Source organism: Protopterus annectens, chromosome 10.part0 (genome assembly GCF_019279795.1).
Source record: "Protopterus annectens isolate FY-2018-M chromosome 10.part0, PAN1.0, whole genome shotgun sequence".
In the NCBI taxonomy this organism is placed as follows: domain Eukaryota; kingdom Metazoa; phylum Chordata; order Ceratodontiformes; family Protopteridae; genus Protopterus; species Protopterus annectens.
Genome location: NC_056744.1, coordinates 439,343,176 through 439,363,976, shown reverse-complemented (window position 1 = coordinate 439,363,976; position 20,801 = coordinate 439,343,176). Strand labels below are relative to the sequence as shown.

Here is a 20,801-nt window from a genome sequence, read left to right as displayed (position 1 = left end):
CATACAGAGTCTAAGCTTTCTGATAGAACGAAATTATGTTTTCACATTGCAAACAAATGTTCATAACTCTGGAACCATAGGGTTACTAAAGAAGTATAACGGCAAACTCTTCACCACAAACTATTTTATAGTGGTAGTGTTCTTTATATTCTAGGTCTTTCAAGTGGATTTTATAAGTCACAGTAACTTTTAAGTTTGTAATATTTTGTAAACAGCTTACAGTATCTCAGCAACTACTCAAGTTATATGCATACTATCAGCAGTATTTTGTTCACCCAGCTGAGAGCTTTCCTGTGAGGCTAAACAGTTCTATCTATGATACTTGGTTGTTGAGATATTTTAAAAAAATGGAATTTATGACAAAATAATTAAATATTATATGCAAAGCAATTAATATCTCTTTGCATGCACTACACAGAGTTTAAATATCAATGCAGTTGTGTTTGCCATTGTATAAGTCTTTACGTTGAAATATTTTAATAATTTGTATGTAGCATGGTTTTGGAATTACTGCAGATTTGAACAATCAATATTCAGTGCCTAGAGGGATCAGTAAGATGTACTGTAGTAACACCTGGAGGTGTCACACAGCTGTAATGAGTTAAAATGTCTTTGAAAGGGGTGTTATATACCAAGCCTACAAGAAAACAGGTGGTTCCTCCACGGGATCTTAATTTTGTTTTGGAAAAATTAACTCTTGTTCAGTTTGAATCAGCTCATCAGGCTGATTTGAGGGTCTTAACTTGGAAAACAGTTTTGCTGATTGCACTGACATCTGCAAGAAGAGTGTCAGAGTTGCAAGCTCTTATGCTGTGTCGACCTTATCTTGCTTTCCCCAAAGACAGGATTTCCTTGAGAACTAACCCTTCTTTTATGACAAAAGTGCTATCTCAGTTTACTATGAGCCAAGCTATCCGTCTCCCTGTCTTCTTAACAGTATCTAAAACTGAGGATGAGAGAGGAACCTCCATACTCTTGATGTCCACAGTCAACTCAGATATTATCTTGACAGAACTAAACATTTCAGAAACTATAATCAGTTATTCATTTCTTATGAAAGTAAGGACAGGGGAACAACCTGTGTCAAAGCAGACTATCTCCAAATGGTTGCCTTGTGCTATTACCTTTTGTTATACCCACCACAGTAAGGCAATAACAGGCAGGATCAAGGTTTACTCTACCAAGGTCTTGGCTTTATCTGTGACTTTTGGGAAAGGGGTAGATTCTAAAAGTATTCTAGAAGCAGCAAAGTGATCCCCTGTATGTACTTTTACAAAACACTACAGACTAGAGTCCTTCTCCATGCCTCAAGTAGGCTTTGCTAGGACCATTCTCCAGTGACTACTGGATCCTCATTCTTCCTCCTTCCAGTTGGCATAAACTATGGTAGTCTACCCACATAGCTAAGGCTACTGCAGCAGTGATCAAATGGTGAACACAATACAGTTGTGTAAGTAAACTTACCATAATAGTAGATGATCAAATGATTACTGCTGCAGAGGCTGCTTACTCCCGCCATTCCCCTTATTTTTGTATGGTTATGTTGCCAGGGTGGATATATTCATTTTTATTTTTGTAGCATTAACCCTTTTCAGTGCTCTAGCTGCCATCTCTCAGTTGGCAAGAAAGTTCTGAAGGGTCTGGTGCCCAAATTGTTGTTTTTTTATCAGCTGTGCTCTATCTAGTTGATAACAGTTTGGGCATATGGAGGGTGCATTTAAGCTTTTGAAGCTGTCCAGTTATGTCAAATGGAGGATATAACCCATATAGCTAAGGCTAGTGCAGCAGTGATTATTCAAATGTCAACTGTTATGGCAAGTTTACTTAACAACTGTACTTTCTTGCTGTTCCATCACAAGTTATTAGTATGAACACATCAGGCTATATTTGCAGATCTCTGTTATGGTATAGACATTATGCTTTCTCTGTCCATCTCTATGTTCATGTGTGTCTCTCTCTTTCAAGCCAAGCAGCTTTTAAATCTTAAGAGAAATGCAGATAAATTTTGGGCACTATGGACTCGTAACCATTGTCCAGTGCAGGGTCAGATCAAGCTTCAGTACCCTGACTGCTATCTACAAAGTTACAAATACTATTTTCAACAATATAGATAATACCTGGGTAATTAGAAAGCTGTTTATAAATATGACTCAGGGCTTTGATTCAGTCAGTTTTATTCTAGCTGTCTTAATCTCCCTGCTCCTGATGGAGTCTGGGTCATGGCTGAAAAGGTCATTGTGGCCAGTCTACCTACCTTATTATAAAAATTGAAAGGACTATGGAATACTGGAAATGGACAGGAAATAACTGGAAGAAACTGAAATGAATGAAAAAAATGTCTTTATCCTTTAATTACCTAGAACTGTCCTGAAAAAGTGCCAGTGTCTCTTTTATGTGCAAGTTCTTGGTTGATTATATAGTAGCAGCATATAGTGAAGAGGTAGATGTCAGCAATATATGAATCAAATCTTACTGTCTCAAATAACAGTCCGGATAAACTGAAACAGACTGAATTACGATGTCCATAGCTTCTGCACTCATTATATTGTCTGTAAGTTCTGTACTCAGAATTATTTCTTCTGCACTCATTCTCAAGTGTCTGTACCGAACTTCTATGGACTGTACTGCTATGACTTTCTGTGTATCAGTCTGAACTTATTTATTGACTTCTGTGTCTGAAGTATCTCCTAAATAATACTAAAACCATGTAAATTTCCTTCAAGTTCTAGATGCCTGTTTAGCCTTGATTCCCAAGCCTCATACCATCTAAACAAGATCTGTTTGTACTCAAATCTACTGAACATTTTGTTAGCACATTTCACTCTTATCTGAAGGTTATTTGAGTTCATTTGTATCCTTCAATGAAACATTCCTTTCTATTGAAACTGCATGTAATGTGTAAAATAAAGATATACATCTGCTTTAATATGGCTACATTTCTAGGCCTATGCAAAGAAAATACTGTATTTTTGTCTAATAAACTACATTGAAGTGAAATCTGATCTTACAGCTACTAACAAATATATAAATAAAATAAACAAAAATGTTCACTGTGGAAGACTGCTTTAAAAGCATTTAAACTTTAGATCAGCAAACTTTTTTAGACAGTTCAGGCAATAGCTCCGTAGTGTGGCTTGCAGTAAGGGGTTCTGTTTTGCATCAGTGGTAAAGAATGCTGCTGTCTAACTAGAATCTAGCTGAACATCTATATGGTTCACTGTTACCACCTAGAGCTAACAGTCTTGTGGCACAGTTTCAGCCACATATTTTTCCAGCAGCATCCCACTGGCAATTGAGTCATCAGAACTGTAACAATGATTAAACTTCTCTGGGGCATTCATCCTGGATCTCTTTGCCATCCGTCATAGTTCTCAGTTTCTTTTCTTTATTAGACAACATAGGGCACTCATTAGCACAGTAACAGCCAAGGTGCCTGGTCCACTTTGATTTTGTTCTTCTAACTTAATAGATCTTTTAAAAGACTATGCAGGAGAAAGCTCAGCTGTTTAACACTTTAGTAACGGTTGACATAAAACCTATGATATTCTCTGCTTTTCTAGATGTCTTCTCACTACTTTTGTTTGCCACTTAGGGAAGATTTCTTCCTTCACATCTAACAGGAAATACTCCACCTTGCCCTATACATTCTTCATCTGATGACTTGGAATTTAAAAACTTGTTTCCTAAATTGTCTTGCCTGCTGTTGTCAAGTTGTTTTAATTTAAAGGAAGCTAGATGACCTAGTGCTAGGAAATCCCTTTAATCCAAATGAAAGGAAGGATTCTACTTTTGGTATAAGCCTAAGGCTTTTTTTTCATTAGTAGTGAGATTGCTTTTGATCACAGATTATTAATAACCCCCCTTTGAGTAGACATTAGTTTATTCATCAGTTTAACTTTGCATCTCTTCTTTGTATTTTTGTCCTTCTAAAGGTTCACCACTCTCCAATGTCCCTATGGTGAGAGTTTGTTTTGAAAGGGAATTGTATGTCTCGGGCATTTGTAGAAAAGTTTGACTCCTTTTTGGGACTTTAGCATTGCTTTGTAGACATTTATGAGACATTTCTTTGAATCATTTTATTATGCTCCTTTGAGCCTTTTTGTTTGGAAAACAGCCTAGCAAGTGCATATTTTCTTAGCTAGAACATTACCTGAGAAGCAAGCTGTTATAATCTCTAACTAAATGATATAGTCGATAAAGATAGGGTCTGCCTTTCTATCTCTCGCTCTCTGTCCCTCTCTCGCATGTGTTATCTTTCTTTCATTCTTAATGTGATTCCAGGCAACATTCTGATTCAGAAGAATTGGTGATCTTCCTTCTGTCCCTAAGAACAAAATAAAAATATTTTGCATTCTAGGGGCACTTTTAGTTAGTTGTAGGACTACATTTATGGAATAAGCACCTTTAGAATATCTGATCACATCTTGTCTCATTCAAATGGCTTACAAAGCAAATTATAACTAAATAGCTTTCAAGGGATACAGTGTTATTTTTACAGCTCATCTTAAAATAGGTACTTAATACAAGTTAGAGCGCAGCCTGTTAGGTCTCGTTTAAGATCAGTGAGATGTCATCAAGGTCACACTATAAAATCAGTAACAGCCTGGATTGTGAGTAGTCACTGTGTGCCTGCTCCTACTTATAATCAATGTACCCGAGATTTTTGAGCTTTGGGCTTATTGAGTATAATGCACTACATGTGCTGTGTCTACTTCCAACTCGTAGCCACACTCTGTAAAGGTAGATGGGTTACAGCCACTACTTAGAAAATCTGAGGTGAATTAAGATGGTTACCAGAAAAACAGAAAGAAAATCATGCATCTGCTGTTATGGTATATGCCCCCACACAGCTATGCTATTGCTGGTATAGTATTTATTCACACAAGGCAGTGCTGAGGCTTAGGCAGTATCTGAGATTATATTACACAATTAAAACGTGTGTGGCAAAAAACACACTTCAGAAATCCGAGTTAGACACACTTAACCTGCAACCACCATTGACCAGCGACCGTGGCCACTGCAAAACCAAAATCAAAGTAATTGAACTGGAAATAGCAGGTGCCAAGCGTAGTCAATCTCAGTATGTTTGATACTATTTAAAAGCTTTTGAAATAAAAACTTTACCAATAAAAGTTATATTCAAGGCACGATCCCTGTAAAACTTTACGTTACTTTAGTCATAAGAACAGTAAAATCTTAAGGTATAAAGTCCACTCGTAATGATGAATCAGAAGTATTAAAAGTTATATTTTGGTTTTCAACAAGGCAGATGAGAGCTGTTACTATTCAAACTTTATTACATTACATTCTGACTTTCTCTGGCTCATTTCACATATTACACTTTTGAACATACTGATACAGATGTAAAAAGGGTGTAGGATTAATCAATTCCATTTGATGTTTAACTCTAGGTATTAGTCCTAATAGGTTGTTGTTACACTACCAAGTAGCAAATAGTATGTGCTTTAGTTCGTAGTTCCTGATAGGATGGAGGAGTAAGAAGTGAAGCCAATGGGCTAAGAAAGAAATGTAACCTGTAGAAGAGGAACATGAAAAACAGATTACTACAAAAGAAAATAATAAAGAAGGAATAACTGATGAGAAAAATGAAAATAATGAAGGAAAGGAATTGGTGCAAGATCCAAGTGAATATGACTATATAAACTGAAAAGTAGTGAGGGGAAAAAGAATTCTATAGGGAAAAGGGTGAAAGAAAGAAAAAGAAGTTTAAAAGTATAATCGTGAAAGAAAATAAAAAAAGGTAAAGGATAGAAGTGAAAGGAGATAATAAACTCACCTTAAAAGGAAGCTGAAAAAAATTTTAGCTATAAATGTTAATAATATAAAGAACATTAAAAGAAGAATAGGTGCATTAGAATGATGTGCTTCACTTGATATGCCTATAATTATATTAGAAGACACAAGAATATTAACAGAAGAAAGGCTACAAACGGAAGAACTAAGGGTTGGAAACATAATTTGGAATACGGGAAAAGATACATGTTCTAGAATTGCTGTGTTATGTCATGAAACAATAAAAGTTTTAAACTATACTGTAGTAGAATTAGGAAGAACAACAGTGATAGACATAATGTGGAAAAAAGATGTGGATAGTATTATTGTAGTATATGCATATGCCACAAAGAAAGAAAGAGAAAGAATGTTTTAAAAAATTCTAAATTATATAGGAGTAAATATGCACTTAATATTAGTAGGGGACTTTGTGATTTTTAAGAAAAATAAATAAAGAAGGGATGATAGTAATAAATATGAAATAATGAAACTGGAAAGTCATATATATGGGGGCAAGCATTGTACTTATAAAAATGGAAATTAATTATTTTGTAATATCAGACAGTTTAAAAAATTGACTGAGAATTATACAGAAATTAAGAGAAATGTGTATGCTTTAGAAGTCATGTAAAATATCATATAAGATGTTTATTTAATAAATTCAATTATTTTAGGTAAAATTGCTTATTTAGCGGGTGTATATATGATCCCATCTAGGTATGAAAAAGAGATATTGTCCACTGTATTTTCTTTTATATGGGGTTCAAGGTTAAATCCAATTAGAAGAGGGATTTTGTATGTTAAGGAGGAGGAAGGGAGACTAGGATTAATTAATTTGATTATTCACGCAGCTTCCTTCAATCTTTATAGAGCTTTGGTATGATTGAAAAAAAAGATAATAAGAATTTAATAGATATTATACTGAAAGTTAAATATAATAATTTTTGGGAGAGAATAGGTTTATGGAAAAGATGGAAACAATATGTGAATGAAGATATAAAAGAGTACCAGAACATTTTTTATGAAAATTGGATGTAAATAATGTAGGATAACCAGAAAAGAATGACATTTGAATATAATGAATGAACATTATATTTTTCCACTGAAGCATTTAGAAAATGAAAAATAGAAATGCTGTTAAAATAAGATTTGTATGGTGTAAAAAAATATATGAATGCAGAGATTTTTTGTGCAGATGGACAATAGGTAAACCTGCCTGTTAATGCAAATATGCCCTATAAAAGAATACAAGAAAGGGTGTGTAATCACTGTGGGGAAGTTGAAACAATGGAACATGTTATTTTAAATTGTTCTAGAGTGAAGAAGTTATGGGAAAGATATGTGAAAATAAGATGTTGAAAGGTTTTAAAAATGTTGAAGAATTAAATATGAATATGTTCGAATATGGGTATTACGGTAATAGAAAACAAAAAGAGGTTAAGGAAATTGATAAAAACATGTTCTATATCTTGTAGTCAATATGGAATGAGAGACTGAATGAATAAGGTCTCTCCACCCAAGACTGGAACAGACAGTCATGATGAAAAGGTTAACACTTGCTCCACACCTCCAGCCTCACATAGACCTACTAAACTAGCACTGGTAAAGAATACACATAAATACACAAAATCATACTCGGAGGCTCTAAATAAAAACCTGCAAAAGCATCAGAGAGCTCCAAAGCAGACACTCAAAAAACCTGCACCTCCAGTCACAAACCAGACAACACATAAAACACAAAATCAATGTGCCGCACAATCACAGCCCTTAAGGCGAAATAACATACCTAACACACTAGTAATAGGTGACTCTATAGTCAGGCACACTGACGCCCCACTCACTAGGCTGGACAAGGAGAAGGTTACTGTTAGCTGCCTGTCGGGAGCCAGAATCTGCCACATAACACAAGCACTCAGGTCACTCCAGAACAAGTACAAATATGACTCTGTCATTGTTCATGTTGGTGTGAATGACCTGAGGCGTACCTCCCTGGACTACATGAAAAGAGACATGGAAGAGCTCTCTGATCATGTAGCCCAGGTGGGTATGACCCTGACCCTGAGTAGCATCCTGCCCTCACCAAGAATGATACCTCAGTATAAAGAAAAAAGGATCAATTTCAACAATTAGGTAAGCTTCTGGTGTCATTCAAGAGGGATCCAGTATCTGTCAGCCTGGGATGACATGCTCGACAAGCCGCATTGCTTCGCAAGAGACAGCTTGCACCTGTCACCCCTTGGCTTTCGAATACTGGCCAAGGCTCTTGCTGCCCCCAAAGTACATTTCTTGGAGATTCAGGTCCTGTGGCCTTGGACTTTGGTGGTGTGCCCCCATAGTGCCTTTTTTAGGCAAGGCTCAAAATTCAAACCCACCTCCATAAACAGCACAAGTAAAAAAATGAGGGTTATGCTACTTGACGCCAGGAGTTTAAATCTCAAAATGCATGCACTTGAAGCACTCCTAAGTATGGAGAACATCGACATCTGTGCAGTAACTGAAACCTGGTTCAAGGCTCCAGAGAGCACTCCAGCACTACTGGGCTACAAGTCATACCACACATTTCGGCCACAGAACACGAACCGAAACACAAAAGGAGGGGGTGTATCCATATTCATCAAGGATACCCACACCTCCAGGTCAGTGGCGCAACATGATACCTCTGAAATTATCCATGTGCAATTAACATCGAGCAAATCTGCAATGCAAATTGTGGTCTGCTACAGATCACCCTCCATAACCCAGGACCATCACTCTGCCTTTCTGGAGACACTGGAAAACATGAAGGTCCTACCGAACACCATGATATTGGGCGATTGCAATTACCCTACCATTAACTGGGAAAACTACTTGAGTACAAACTCCCAGGCTCAGCGCTTCCTGGAATTTATCAACTCAAATGCCCTGGATCAGCTGGTAAACTCCCCTACCAGAGGCCACAAAATATTGGACCTGGTCATCACCAACATGGGCGACAGGTGTTCCGCACCGGAGGTCAGCCTGTCACTGGTTAGATCAGACCATAAACTAATCACTCTGGATGTCTGCACCCCACCACCACCCCCAACCAAGGAAACCATAGTGAAAAACTTTTCTAAAGCAAACTTCACCTTACTTACGGCAGAGGTGGTAAGTTTCACAGCTCCCACGCTCAAGGATAACACTGCCCAAGATGCAGAATCCTTTACAATTGCACTCTATGAGCACCTACAAGGATGCATGGATCGTGCCATCCCTAGCAAAACCAAGACTCACTCCCCTAAGAGAAGGAAACCAGTCTGGTGGACCCCTGCCATAAACAGGTTATACAACAAAAGGAGGAAACTAGTTCAGAAAAAAAGCAAATCCCAAGAAGGAAAGACATCCCTGATCAGTATCAGTAAGAAACTAAGGTCCCTCATAAAATCATCCAAGGCTAACTTCGAAAGAAGAATAGCCAAGGATTCAAAAGATAACCACAAAGCCTTCTTTAGCTATGTCAAGAATCTAAGTGGCAACTTGCAGATATGCTCTGAGCTAGTGCAAAATAGCACAAAATATACTGAACCTACTGATAGTGCCAATATCCTGGCAGATAGATTCAGTGCAAACTTCACCTCCCTCACACCTTCAAAAGGGCCCACAACAATGCTGGAAAAGTGCAGTGTCCCGGAAATCACAGAAGTATAGGTGAAAACAGCCCTTTCAAAAGCCAAAAACACAGCATCAATGGGGCCAGATGGTGTCCCAGAATGTGTCTTGCAAGAACTACAGAACGAACTAACCCCCCACCTAAACACGCTGTTCAACCTCAGCCTCTCCACAGGCTACGTGCCCATAGAATGGCACACAGCAATGGTTATTCTGCTCCACAAAGAAGGGGTGACAACTGACCCTGGTAACTATCGCCCCATAAGCCTGACTAACCTGGTCTGCAAGGCTATGGAGCGCATCATCATGGAGCTCATTAACAAAGACAATGGGAACCTCCAAACACTTGACCCGACCCAGTTCAGCTTTGTTAAGGGCAGATCATGCCTACTAAACCTGATTGACTTCTTCGAGACATTCACCAGGCCCATAGACGAGGGAAAGGCGGTTCACACAGCCTACCTTGATCTCGCCAAGGCGTTCGACACCATTCCTCACTCGGGTATTATAGAAAAACTCACCAGCCTGAAAATAAACCCCTATATCACAAGATGGGTTGCCAACTGGCTTACAGACAGAACTCACACCGTAAGAATAGCAGGCTCCAGGTCCGACTCTAAACCAGTCACAAGCGGTGTCCCACAAGGCTCGGTCCTGGGACCCCTACTGTTCGGCATATACTTCTTAGAAGTACAGGCAAACACAGGAGGACTATGGCTAACCAAGTTCACCGATGACTGCAAAATGGGAGCCATAAATGACTGTCTGGCTGACACGGACATCCTTCAAAAAGGCCTTACTGAGACAAACACCTGGTGTCAAAGTCATGACCTCTAGCTAAATGCCAAAAAATGCATAGTCATCCCATTTGGGAAAAACAAAACACCCACAAATTACCACATAGGTGGCAACCCCCATAATACAGAAAAGGTAATAAGAGATCTGGGGACCCAGGTAGATAGGAATCTCTCCTTTGACAATCATATTGCCAAAGTAGTTAGGAAATCCTTCTATGTGACCCATCTAATTACTAAAGGGTTCACATCTAGAAATAAAGAGGTTATAGTGCCCCTCTACTCGTCACTCATCAGACCCATCATAGAGTACAATGCCCCATTTGGGATGTACCTCACAAGACACTTCCAACAGCTGGAAAGACCACAAAAGCACCTCACCAAGAGGATTACTGGCCTCAAACATATGTCCTATGCAGCCCAACTGAAAAAACTCCGGCTGTACTCAGTGGCATATTGCTTACTCAGAGGTGATCTCTGCCTGACAAAGCCATGTCCAACTCAGAATTGATGGGCATGCTCCACCTAAAGAAATCCAAGTCACTGCGAGCCACACGCTCTAGTGAGCTAAACCTCACCGCAACAATAAATAGAACATGCTGGAGGGATAGATTCCTGTCATGGAGACTCCCCATGCATGGGAACAAAATTCCTAACTACATTAGGCAGAGCCCCTCACTAACACTCTTCAAGAGAAACCTTGACGGGTGGATGGGTAACAGAAAATACAACCCTGGGATCACTTCATTGGCTCTGCTTGACAGAGGCTCAGTTAATTAATCAATGGGGTGGTGAAAGCCACCATACTCTGGCTAGGCTTATAAATGCTTTGGGCAGATAGCCTAGTACCTACCTATGAACCTATGAAGTTTAATGGGAAATTAATATTATCTGAGATTTTGAAGAAAATACGTTTTTGATTGTGGAAAAAAGGGTGGGAGGGAATGATTAAAGTACATGGGACTGCATTGTATTGTACATGAAAGGTGTAAATAATTGCAAATAATGTATATATGCTGTGACAATCAATAAAGAACCCCTACTCTTTTGCTATAGGTGCTATGGGATCTTTTATAGCCATCTGAGCTACCACCAACTCAAGCAGATGTGATCTCAGTTTAATGTCTTATCCAAAGGTGGATATATTTGTCTCAGATGATGAGCCGCAGTATACAGGTATGGAATTCAAGAGATTTTCAGAGCAGTTGAAATTCTGATACCTGACTTTTGGTCCTACTAGTCAACAGCAGTCCCATGGCCAACTTGAGAGAACTTTAGGGGACAGTTCAAATTGAAAACCCTCACAAAAAAGTTCATCACTAACAGTGACTGCTACATAAATGTAGATTTAGCTTTCTTTGAATATAGAAGTATACCCTTACAAGGTGTGCATCTGTCACTTGCTCATCCTGTTAATGGGTAATAATAAGGCTGCTTACCTTTACATGTGCCTCCACAAAATGGTTATTGCTGTGACATCCATATCTAAGTTGAGGCTGGGACATCAGGAAACATCAAAATGCATCCACTCATTAATTTCTAAACACTTTTAATGTTTGAGTCTTATTTGAAAATGCACAAGGACAGGATTATTAAACATTGGATGTAACCTTCTTTTGAATTTTGTTGTTTTTTGCATTTACTTTGTTTATTATCTAGACAGTCTTAATGGTCACACATAACCTGTTTAGTCCTGTAAACATTATCACACATAGAGATACAGAAACTGATCCAAAGTGCAGAGTAAGTGATGTGTAAGTAATATCAAAAATACACAATGGGCAAGATTCAGAAAAGTTTTCCTTTGCTCACAGAAACTGCTGTAGATAAAAGCAGCCGTTTTCATAATCTCAGGACATGCACTTCAGTTACATGTTCGCCACAATGAGAAATATTTCATTAGCAGGTAGTTTGCATGTCTCTGAATTGCATGGTGTTACCACTAGTGTTAATCGGGAGTTTCCTGCAGTAATAACCTCTGTCAGCCTATGCATTTTGTTGGCACTGGCACCTCCATTATTCACAAATACACACATACATGCACTCCCTGAAGTCTAGTGTTCTCCCCTTCCATACGTATTTTGTACTGCCAATCCTTTTCTATTAACTTTTAAAGCAACTATGACTAATATTTAAAATTCCATGGTGTTTAGTGCCCCCATATTTCTTTTTCACTGCAAAACTGTTGCTCCATTAACCTTTTTAAGTGACTTTAGGATAATACTAATGACTGCCTCTGGTTTACATTGTTCCCCCACCCATACTTTTTTGTGCTGCAAAACCTTTAGTTCTATTAACTTTTAACCAACTTTATGGTAATATATATGTGTGTGTGTATATATATATATATATATATATATATATATATATATACATTTCCCTGAGGTCTAGTATCCTCCCTAATACTGCAGGATTTCCTCATTAGTCTAGGGTGTTTATTGGTATGACAGCCCACCACACAGGCTCATACAGTTCCACTTTTCATCTTACTGCACTAATGGACACACTCACCTATTCACTTATGAACATACATACTTATTCACACACACACACACACACACACACACACACACACACACACACACACACACACACACACACACACACACTCCTCTACTACAACCACACACAAGCACACACAGATGGTCACCTGAGAATAACGATCCCTGCATGCAGTCAGACATGCATCTATAAACATGTACACAATCCCCATCGCTACCTGTCTGCTAAACACCCTGGCATATAGCTCTAACACAATTTCACCCACTGAAAGTAATGGATTATGACAAACTTTTCTGGCCAAGTTAACTTACGCAGCCAAATGATTATCTCGTTCTCTCAGCTGCATAAATGCCTTACCACAGGCTTTTCCGAGGGAGGGAATATGGCTAATTAGCATAGGACACATCCAGAATGTTTCATTAGCGTGTAGCTGGGCTGAGGAGACAGCCTACCATAATGATTCTACAGTCTGTGTAGAATCACAGCATAGGGCCTGTTTATGTAGATGAAAGGGCTACCGCCTGTGGGAAAATGGCAGAGTTAGGACTTACCACTGGCAGTAGCCCTTTCTGAATTCCAATAAATATGCAGAGTCTGTAATAATTCACAAGTAATGGATAGAATAAATACACAAAAATAAATAAATAAAAATAAAAAAAGAAAGAAACATCTGCCCTGTGATTACAAAGTAAAAACTATAAGCAATGTATTACAATAACTGTTTCTGATTTTGCATTTGTAGTTTCTTAAACATTTTAATCTTTTCATATGCCATGAATGTATGTATGAGTTTGAAGTTGGTACTGCATTCACAGAAGCAAATCTTTTTTAAAATCAGACCAGGTCATTCCTTCATAATGTAAAAACAAATGTTGTCTAGTTACTAAGCATTAACAATGGTTGAACCACCTCACTGTATTTTATTGCATGAGCTATCTAAATGCTATCAGTGATCATTGCAAAAATGGCCATATGGTAACACATTCTTCCTTTTGAAATTACATGTACTTTTGCTTAGACCTTTTGGTTCCCTTCTCCCAAAACAGAACCAGAAAGCATTTCAAAGACTCTAAGAGCTATGATAGCGCATGTCATTTTCCAGGTTTATTAATGATTATGAAATTTGAAAATATATATATATATATATATATATATATATTTATTTATTTATTTATACATACAGACAATTTAACAAGGTCTATTCAAATGATTATGTTGTTGCAAGTACCTGTCTACTTTTCGTGTGTTCTCTGACACTGGATGTTTGTAAATCAACTTTTTTTAATGTTTGCACAAATGCTTAATCTGAGTAACTCCATGCAGAGCTGAATCTGAACAACTGCTTTAATTAAATAAAATAAAAACAAACTGGATGGTGGTAGCTTCTCCAAAGAATAAACACAACATTAGTGTAAGACAATTTATTCAACGCTTTCGTCCTTAGGACTTCATCAGAAATACAAAATTTCATACAAAACCACCATTTAAATACTAAAAACCATCAATCAAACACTTAATCAATGAAATATTAACAATGATAATAATTAAGACCTTTGTTAAACGTTAAAAGTTAAAACATTAGTTAAATCACCAGTTTCCTATTAGTTAAAAAAACATTTTATATTAACCAGGTCATTTAACCCTGGAAAACTGTCTGCCCCCAATCTCAGTTGCCATAACGTTTCCTTCCTTTCCACTTTATTTTTAACATTGCCACCTCTTATATCAGTATTAACGTGTTCAATGATAGCAAAATAAAAATTTTTGTATGTATTGCAATCTCCTGTATGTCTAAAAAGGGCATTATTAATATCATTAGTTTTGATAGCATATTTGTTGTGTCTTTTGGCTTTTCCCGGTTAGGGGTCGCCACAGCGGAACTCCGGTCCGCTAATGATTGGCAGTAGATTTTTACATGCCGAGTTGCCAACCCTGATGAACAACCTTCAATGAAGGTATGCCCATTCACGCATGTCTCCACACAGAAGACGCTTTAGCTGAGAATCGAACAAGACGTCATACTGTGAGGCGACAACGCTACCGCAGCACCACCACCGCAGTTTTGATAGCATAGTAATGCTCCCTAATACATTTATTAAGACTTCTTGTGGTCATACCTATATAATAAGCAGAACATCCTGAGCACAAAGCTATGTAAACATTATTAGTGTTACAATTAAACCTTCCAGGAATTCTAATGGTGTAAGAAATATGATCTAAACATGCATAAGGCCCCTCATGGATGTCCTTCTTAGCCTCAGTAGATATTCCTGTTTTAATTGACGAGACTTTCACGTTTTGAGATGCCAATCCAGTGGAATTCGAATAACCAGATGAAAACCTTTTTGTTAAAATGGCCAGAGACTTTTGTAGATCTCCCAAAACAGTCAGTAAATCTCTCATCTCGGGAGACAAAAGCATTGAATAAATTGTCTTACACTAAAGTTGTGTTTGTTCTTTGGAGAAGCTACCAGCATCCAGTTTGTTTTTATTTTATTTGTTGTTTTTTCACTGGTTTGGGCTTGAAGTTTGTACTTTAATTAAATCTTTATGTTTCTGCAGTTAATTCTGGATTTTTAAAAGTAGAATAAATAAGAACTAAGAGTATATGGTAATAAGCATGTGTGTGGTGGACAAGACATAGAGAAGGAGAAAGGAAATATAAACCAAGAAGAGTAAAAGACAGGATGTGATGTAATTGTAATGGAAATCTTACAGGTACATCCTTTAAGGCAGACTTATTAAAGTGTATTGTATTCTATAGCTTCCTCTTTTCATATGCTGCATTTTTCAGAGAATTTTGTATGTTTAATAATAATAAAAATGTTTTTTTTTTCATTTTTGCTTTTTTAGCCAATTGTGAAAACAGCTCATCCCAGTATAGTAGAGCCTCTCCTGGCCCTTCTAAGAACTTTACATTTTGAAGTACAGTATGAAGGTAAACTTTAAAAAGCAGAGCTATAATGTTTTGTTTGATATGGTAAGAAAATGAGTTTCAAGTAAAGCAACCAACAGGGTGAGAATGTAAACTTCTTGCCTCAAGCTATAGAGAGTAGTTATCTTCCATAATATCAGTGCTCATAAAATGTACTTACATAATCTCACAAGCTATTGTCTGTTTATCTGGAGAAAAGTACAGTGTACCTCTGTAAAATGTAAATATCTCAGCATTATTGTATGATACTCATTAATTTCTTAAATGTGATTATAATATAGATCCACACTTTTCGTTGCTTTCTTCCATATTCTGTCTTTTTTAAAAACATAAGCAGCTGTAATATATTCTGCCTAATTTTTCCAAGAGAGTACATTTCAATAGTTGTACATTTTATGTTATATATGTGTTTGCAGAATGACAAAAGAGTTACTCTCTGTTGATTTATGACAAGTTGGCATGGCAGTATTCATTATATCACTTCTTGATACAGTGACCACATTCAAAGAAGTGATATAATGAATACTGCCATGCCATCTTGTAAAAAGATATCCAGTAGAAGTGCATTTTGAGCCTGCTCTTGATATGCCATGTTTGCCTATAGCACTCAGAACTTGCTTTGTGATCCATGACCAAATGCCAGTTTGTGTTAAGAGGTTTCTTATTACGTTTTGCCATTAGTAAATCCACTAAGACATGAAAACAGTTCAAGGCAAGAAATTTATTCAGACTAGATTAGCAGCACAGAGTGAAGTCTAACATAGACTAAGTAACAAGGCAGACAGTATTCTGGAAAATTCCTTCCAATTCAATACTCATTACATTTCAACACATTTTTATACACTGCACTTTCTCATGACTTCATCCATACAATATACAAACAAGGGTGTATCCATTATGGAACATGTAACAGAACAAGGTAAAACTATGATGATCCTTTGTTTGATAACAAGGCAGTAAGTAGTATGAGCTTTATCTAGCCTGCTTCATAAAGTTATTATGCCATGTCAACATTCTGAATGGCAACTGTATATACATAAGACAGACAGATAGATAGATAGATAGACAGATAGATATATAGATAGATAGATAGATACAGATATGTATCTTATATTTTTAGATAGATAGATATTTATCTTATATTTTATTTATTTATTTTATTTATTTTTATTTTATTTTACATTTGTTGACCGGGCTAGTCTAGCTGGATAAATGTCCATTTTCAGTAGTGGCCCGGGGAGAAAAGCTCCACAGTAAGACATAATTTTAGTAAGATAGTTGTACAGAGGGTGTATTTAACAGACAGAATGTAGTACATAACATTTTCATAAAAATCTAAAACTAATACTAGCATCAACAGGAAAAAGTACAATAGATTTTTCTTTTAATCATCCATCCATCCTAGTGGTATTGAGAGTCCAAGAGTAGATGAGAAATGAAGAAACAGTAAGAGAATATCTTGTTATGGATAGCAGAAGGAAAAGGCATGGAACAAAGGAGAGCAGAGGACTAGTCAGGGTTAGAACAAGGGCAGAGCCACTGGGAGTAGAGCCATGATTTTAGCTGCTTCTTGAAATTAGGTAAAGAGGTAATAGACATAAGTTCACTTGGAAGTTTGTTCCAGATGGGTGCAGTACAGCTGGAGAACAGACTATCCCCAGCTTTGTTGTTGGATTTGTTGGAGGCAGGTAGTTGTTTGGTAGCAGAGCGTAGGGAAGAGAAGTTTTTATATGAGGTAATAAGGGAACAGAGTATAGTGGTATTAGTGGGCTGATGAAAGATTTTGTGGGTGATTTTTATATAGCAGCAGTCTGTAAGAGCATATGCTCAAATGCTCTTTTTCCCTTATTTTTCAGTCTGCCAGCTGCTTTGCATACAAGAATATGGTACAGTGGGGTCTGGGAATTTGTCCTTTCCATGCTGTTGTGTGACCTCAGAGTTGGTATATATCTGTGTATATGTATGTCTATCCATATATATTGTTGGAAGGGGATGTGTCTTCCTGTAAAAATATTGCTTTTTGGGGGGGGTTTGTTTTTTTTTGGTTGGTCGATCTTTTTAGATTCCATATAAAAGGAAAGGATCACTCTTTTTGAATTCACTTTTTGTAACAGTCAATGTCTGAAGAGTCCACATGAGAAAGATACAGGGTATCTGATATCTCCTTGGTCCCAGCATAAGCACCTTTTATCTTTTCAAATCCTAGTGTTAGGGTTTGTCAAAACGAGATCTTTTGGTGAAGACAACAGATATCCTTGAATCCAGATCTCCCCTTCTTCCTCCCTGTTCCAAAGCAGTCAGTCACCACAAATGCTTCGGACTTTGCTTGGGGGCAGTATCAGGAGGGATAAAAGTGCAGGAAATGTATGACATGAAGGACAGATACAAGCACTTAAGTATCTAGGAGATGCTTGCCCTGATCAAGCACTCAGCTCTCTTAACCATCTTTGGTCTCCGGGACCTCTTCAAGTGGTTTCAGACAATACCACAATCTAGTGATACATCAACAAGTAAGAGAGAACCAGGCAGTACCCCTTTTGCAGACTAGCTATATTAGCTTGGAATATAGCTACACAGCATAGTCTCACTCTGCAGGCATCCCACATTCCGTCAGAACAGAACAGTGTGGCAGACTAGCTGAGCAGGGCCCGGGCAGACCCTTGCGAATGGAAACTAGATCAAGTGGTCTTCCAAGATTTCATCTATCTGTGGGGAGACCTTTTTGCCTCCTCTTTGAGCAATCAACTTGCCGAGGTTCTGTTCCAGGATTGTATACAAGAAGGCCTGGAAGACAGTTCCTGTATGCTTTTCCACCCTTTCCACTAATATCTAGGGTATTTCTGAAGGTTCAGAAGGAATCCTTCAAGATCATTGTGGTAACTGCCTTCTAGCCCCTGGCCATGGTTCTTCCTGCTTTTGGAAATGGCCAGGGTCATTTGCCATAAGCTTCCTAACAAACTGGATATACTCACTCAAGAGCAGTGATACTTGTTACACTCTAGCATCAATCATCTTCAATTCACTGCCTGTATGATAGGGTCTTAATTTCTTTTAGGCTCCTTTTTACTGAGGATGTTCACCTGGTAGTAATAGAGGTAAGAAAGCCTGCTACTAAAAAATCATATATTAACAAATGCAAAAGGTTTTCTGGTTGGTACCAACAACATAACCAGCACCCATTCAGGGCTAGTTGTTCTCTGTTTTTACAATATTTTTGAGTTACTGTCTTATGGCCTTTCTTATTCCTCTATCAAGGTTCGTTTATTGGCCATTTCGGCATGTCTGCCCATGGATTCTCCTCTTTCAAAGCAGTCTCATATCAAAATGTTCTTGAAAGGGGTTTTGCATAAGAGGCCTCCAGGTAGTGGCCTATCCTTGGGAGCTTAATTCTGTGTTACAGAAGCTAATACTTGCTCCACTTGAACCAGCTAATCTGGCTGACTTAAGGTTCTTAACATGGAAAACAGTTTTGCTGATTGCTCTGACCTCTGCAAGAAGGGTATCTGAGTTGCAATTTTTTATGGTGAGTCAAATCTATCTCATTTTCCATAGGAACAGACTTTCTTTGAGAGCTCATCCTTCTTTTAAGCCTAAAGTGGTATCCAAGTTTACTTTAAGCCACACTATCTAGCTCCCCATTTTCATTACTGAACCTAAAAATGAGGGAAAAAGGATACCCCATACCTTCAATGTCCATAGACAGCTCAAGCACTATCTTGACAGAACTAAATCATTCAGATCTTCATATCTGTTGTTTATTTCTTGTGAAGGTAGGAAGAAGGGACAACCTGTGTCAAAACTGACTATTACTAAATGGTTGGCTATGGCTATAACCTTTAGTTATACTCACTGTAACAAATCTATTCCAGGCAAGGTCAAAACCCACTTTAACAGGCCTTGGCTTCACCTATGGATTTTTGGAAGGGTTGGATTCTAGAAGCTGTACATACTTTTACAAAGCACTATAGGCTTAGTTCCTTTTCTAGGTCCAGATCAGGCTCTCCTTCTTCCTCTCAAATGTAGTTAGCTTTGGTAATCTACTCATATAACTAAGGCTACTGCAGCAGTGATTAATATGATGAACGTAGTACAGTTGTGTAAGTTGAACTTACCATGACAGTAGATATTCAAATGATCGTTGCTGCAGTGGCCATTCTCTTCCTCCATCCCCATTGTTTTTGGTGTGTTTTTATGACCGGGTGTGGGCATCTACTTTTGTTGTTCCTAGCATAGTCCTTTTAGGATTCAGCCTCCTTCTCTCTGCTGGCTGGAAAGCTCTGAAGGGCTCTGCACCCGAACTAGTCTTTTAGTCAGCTCAGCTGCTTGACAGTTTGGGCATGTGGAAGGTGCCCTTAAGGTTTGGAAGCTGTCCGGCTGTTATATCCTTGGCAGGATATAACCCCTATAGCTAAGGCTACTGCAGCAGTGTTCATTCAAACATTTACTGTTATTGTTAAGTTCAACTTAAACAACTGTACTTTATCATTTATATCACTATATATTATCATAAATTGTCAGCTAAGCAGGATAACTACAATACAACATATGGAGAATTCAAGACCTTAAAGAAAAATCCCCCTTTTCATCTTTCCATATATGAGGTCATCCATCAATTTTACATTGAGTAATTATATTATACATGTCCCTGTATTTACAAAAATGATACTATAGAATATTTAATTTATATTAGTAATAATACAGAACTTATCATTTTATTTGGGAAATTTAAATTTGGCTTTATTGTTTCTCCTTTAGTAGTACTAGGGATCAGTCCTTGGACCACTCATTTTTGGCATGTACTTCTCTGAAGTTAAGGCCAATGTCAATGGTCTCTGGCTTACTAAATTTGCAGATGATTGCAAATTAGGAGCGGTCATCAAACCTCATTATCCCATACCAATGCAAATGTTCTCCAGGAAGAGTTGACACATGTAAACAACTGGTATTAGAGCCACAGACTAAAACTAAATGCCAAGAAATGCATAATAGTATCCCTCGGGAAGTCATCCACCCCTGGTAGCTATCATATTGACAATACACCCTTTAGAGCTGACCCAGTAGTCAGGGACTTAGGGACAGAAATAGACAGTAATCTAGCCTTTAACCATCACATATCTACAGTAGTGAAGAAATCATTCCATGTTGCACAA

The 20,801-nt window shown here is 37.7% G+C and overlaps 1 protein-coding gene across 2 annotated transcripts in view; it reads left to right on the top strand.

The window, feature by feature from the left end:
* The window catches only part of ARMH1 (armadillo like helical domain containing 1), an 859,505-nt gene that overhangs the window by 445,902 nt on the left and 392,802 nt on the right, over window positions 1–20,801 (top strand). For both annotated transcript variants that reach the window (XM_044085339.1, XM_044085338.1), the window contains exon 6: window positions 15,570–15,654. In XM_044085339.1, the coding sequence (XP_043941274.1) occupies window positions 15,570–15,654 (85 nt within the window). The remainder of the gene's footprint in view (window positions 1–15,569; window positions 15,655–20,801) is intronic.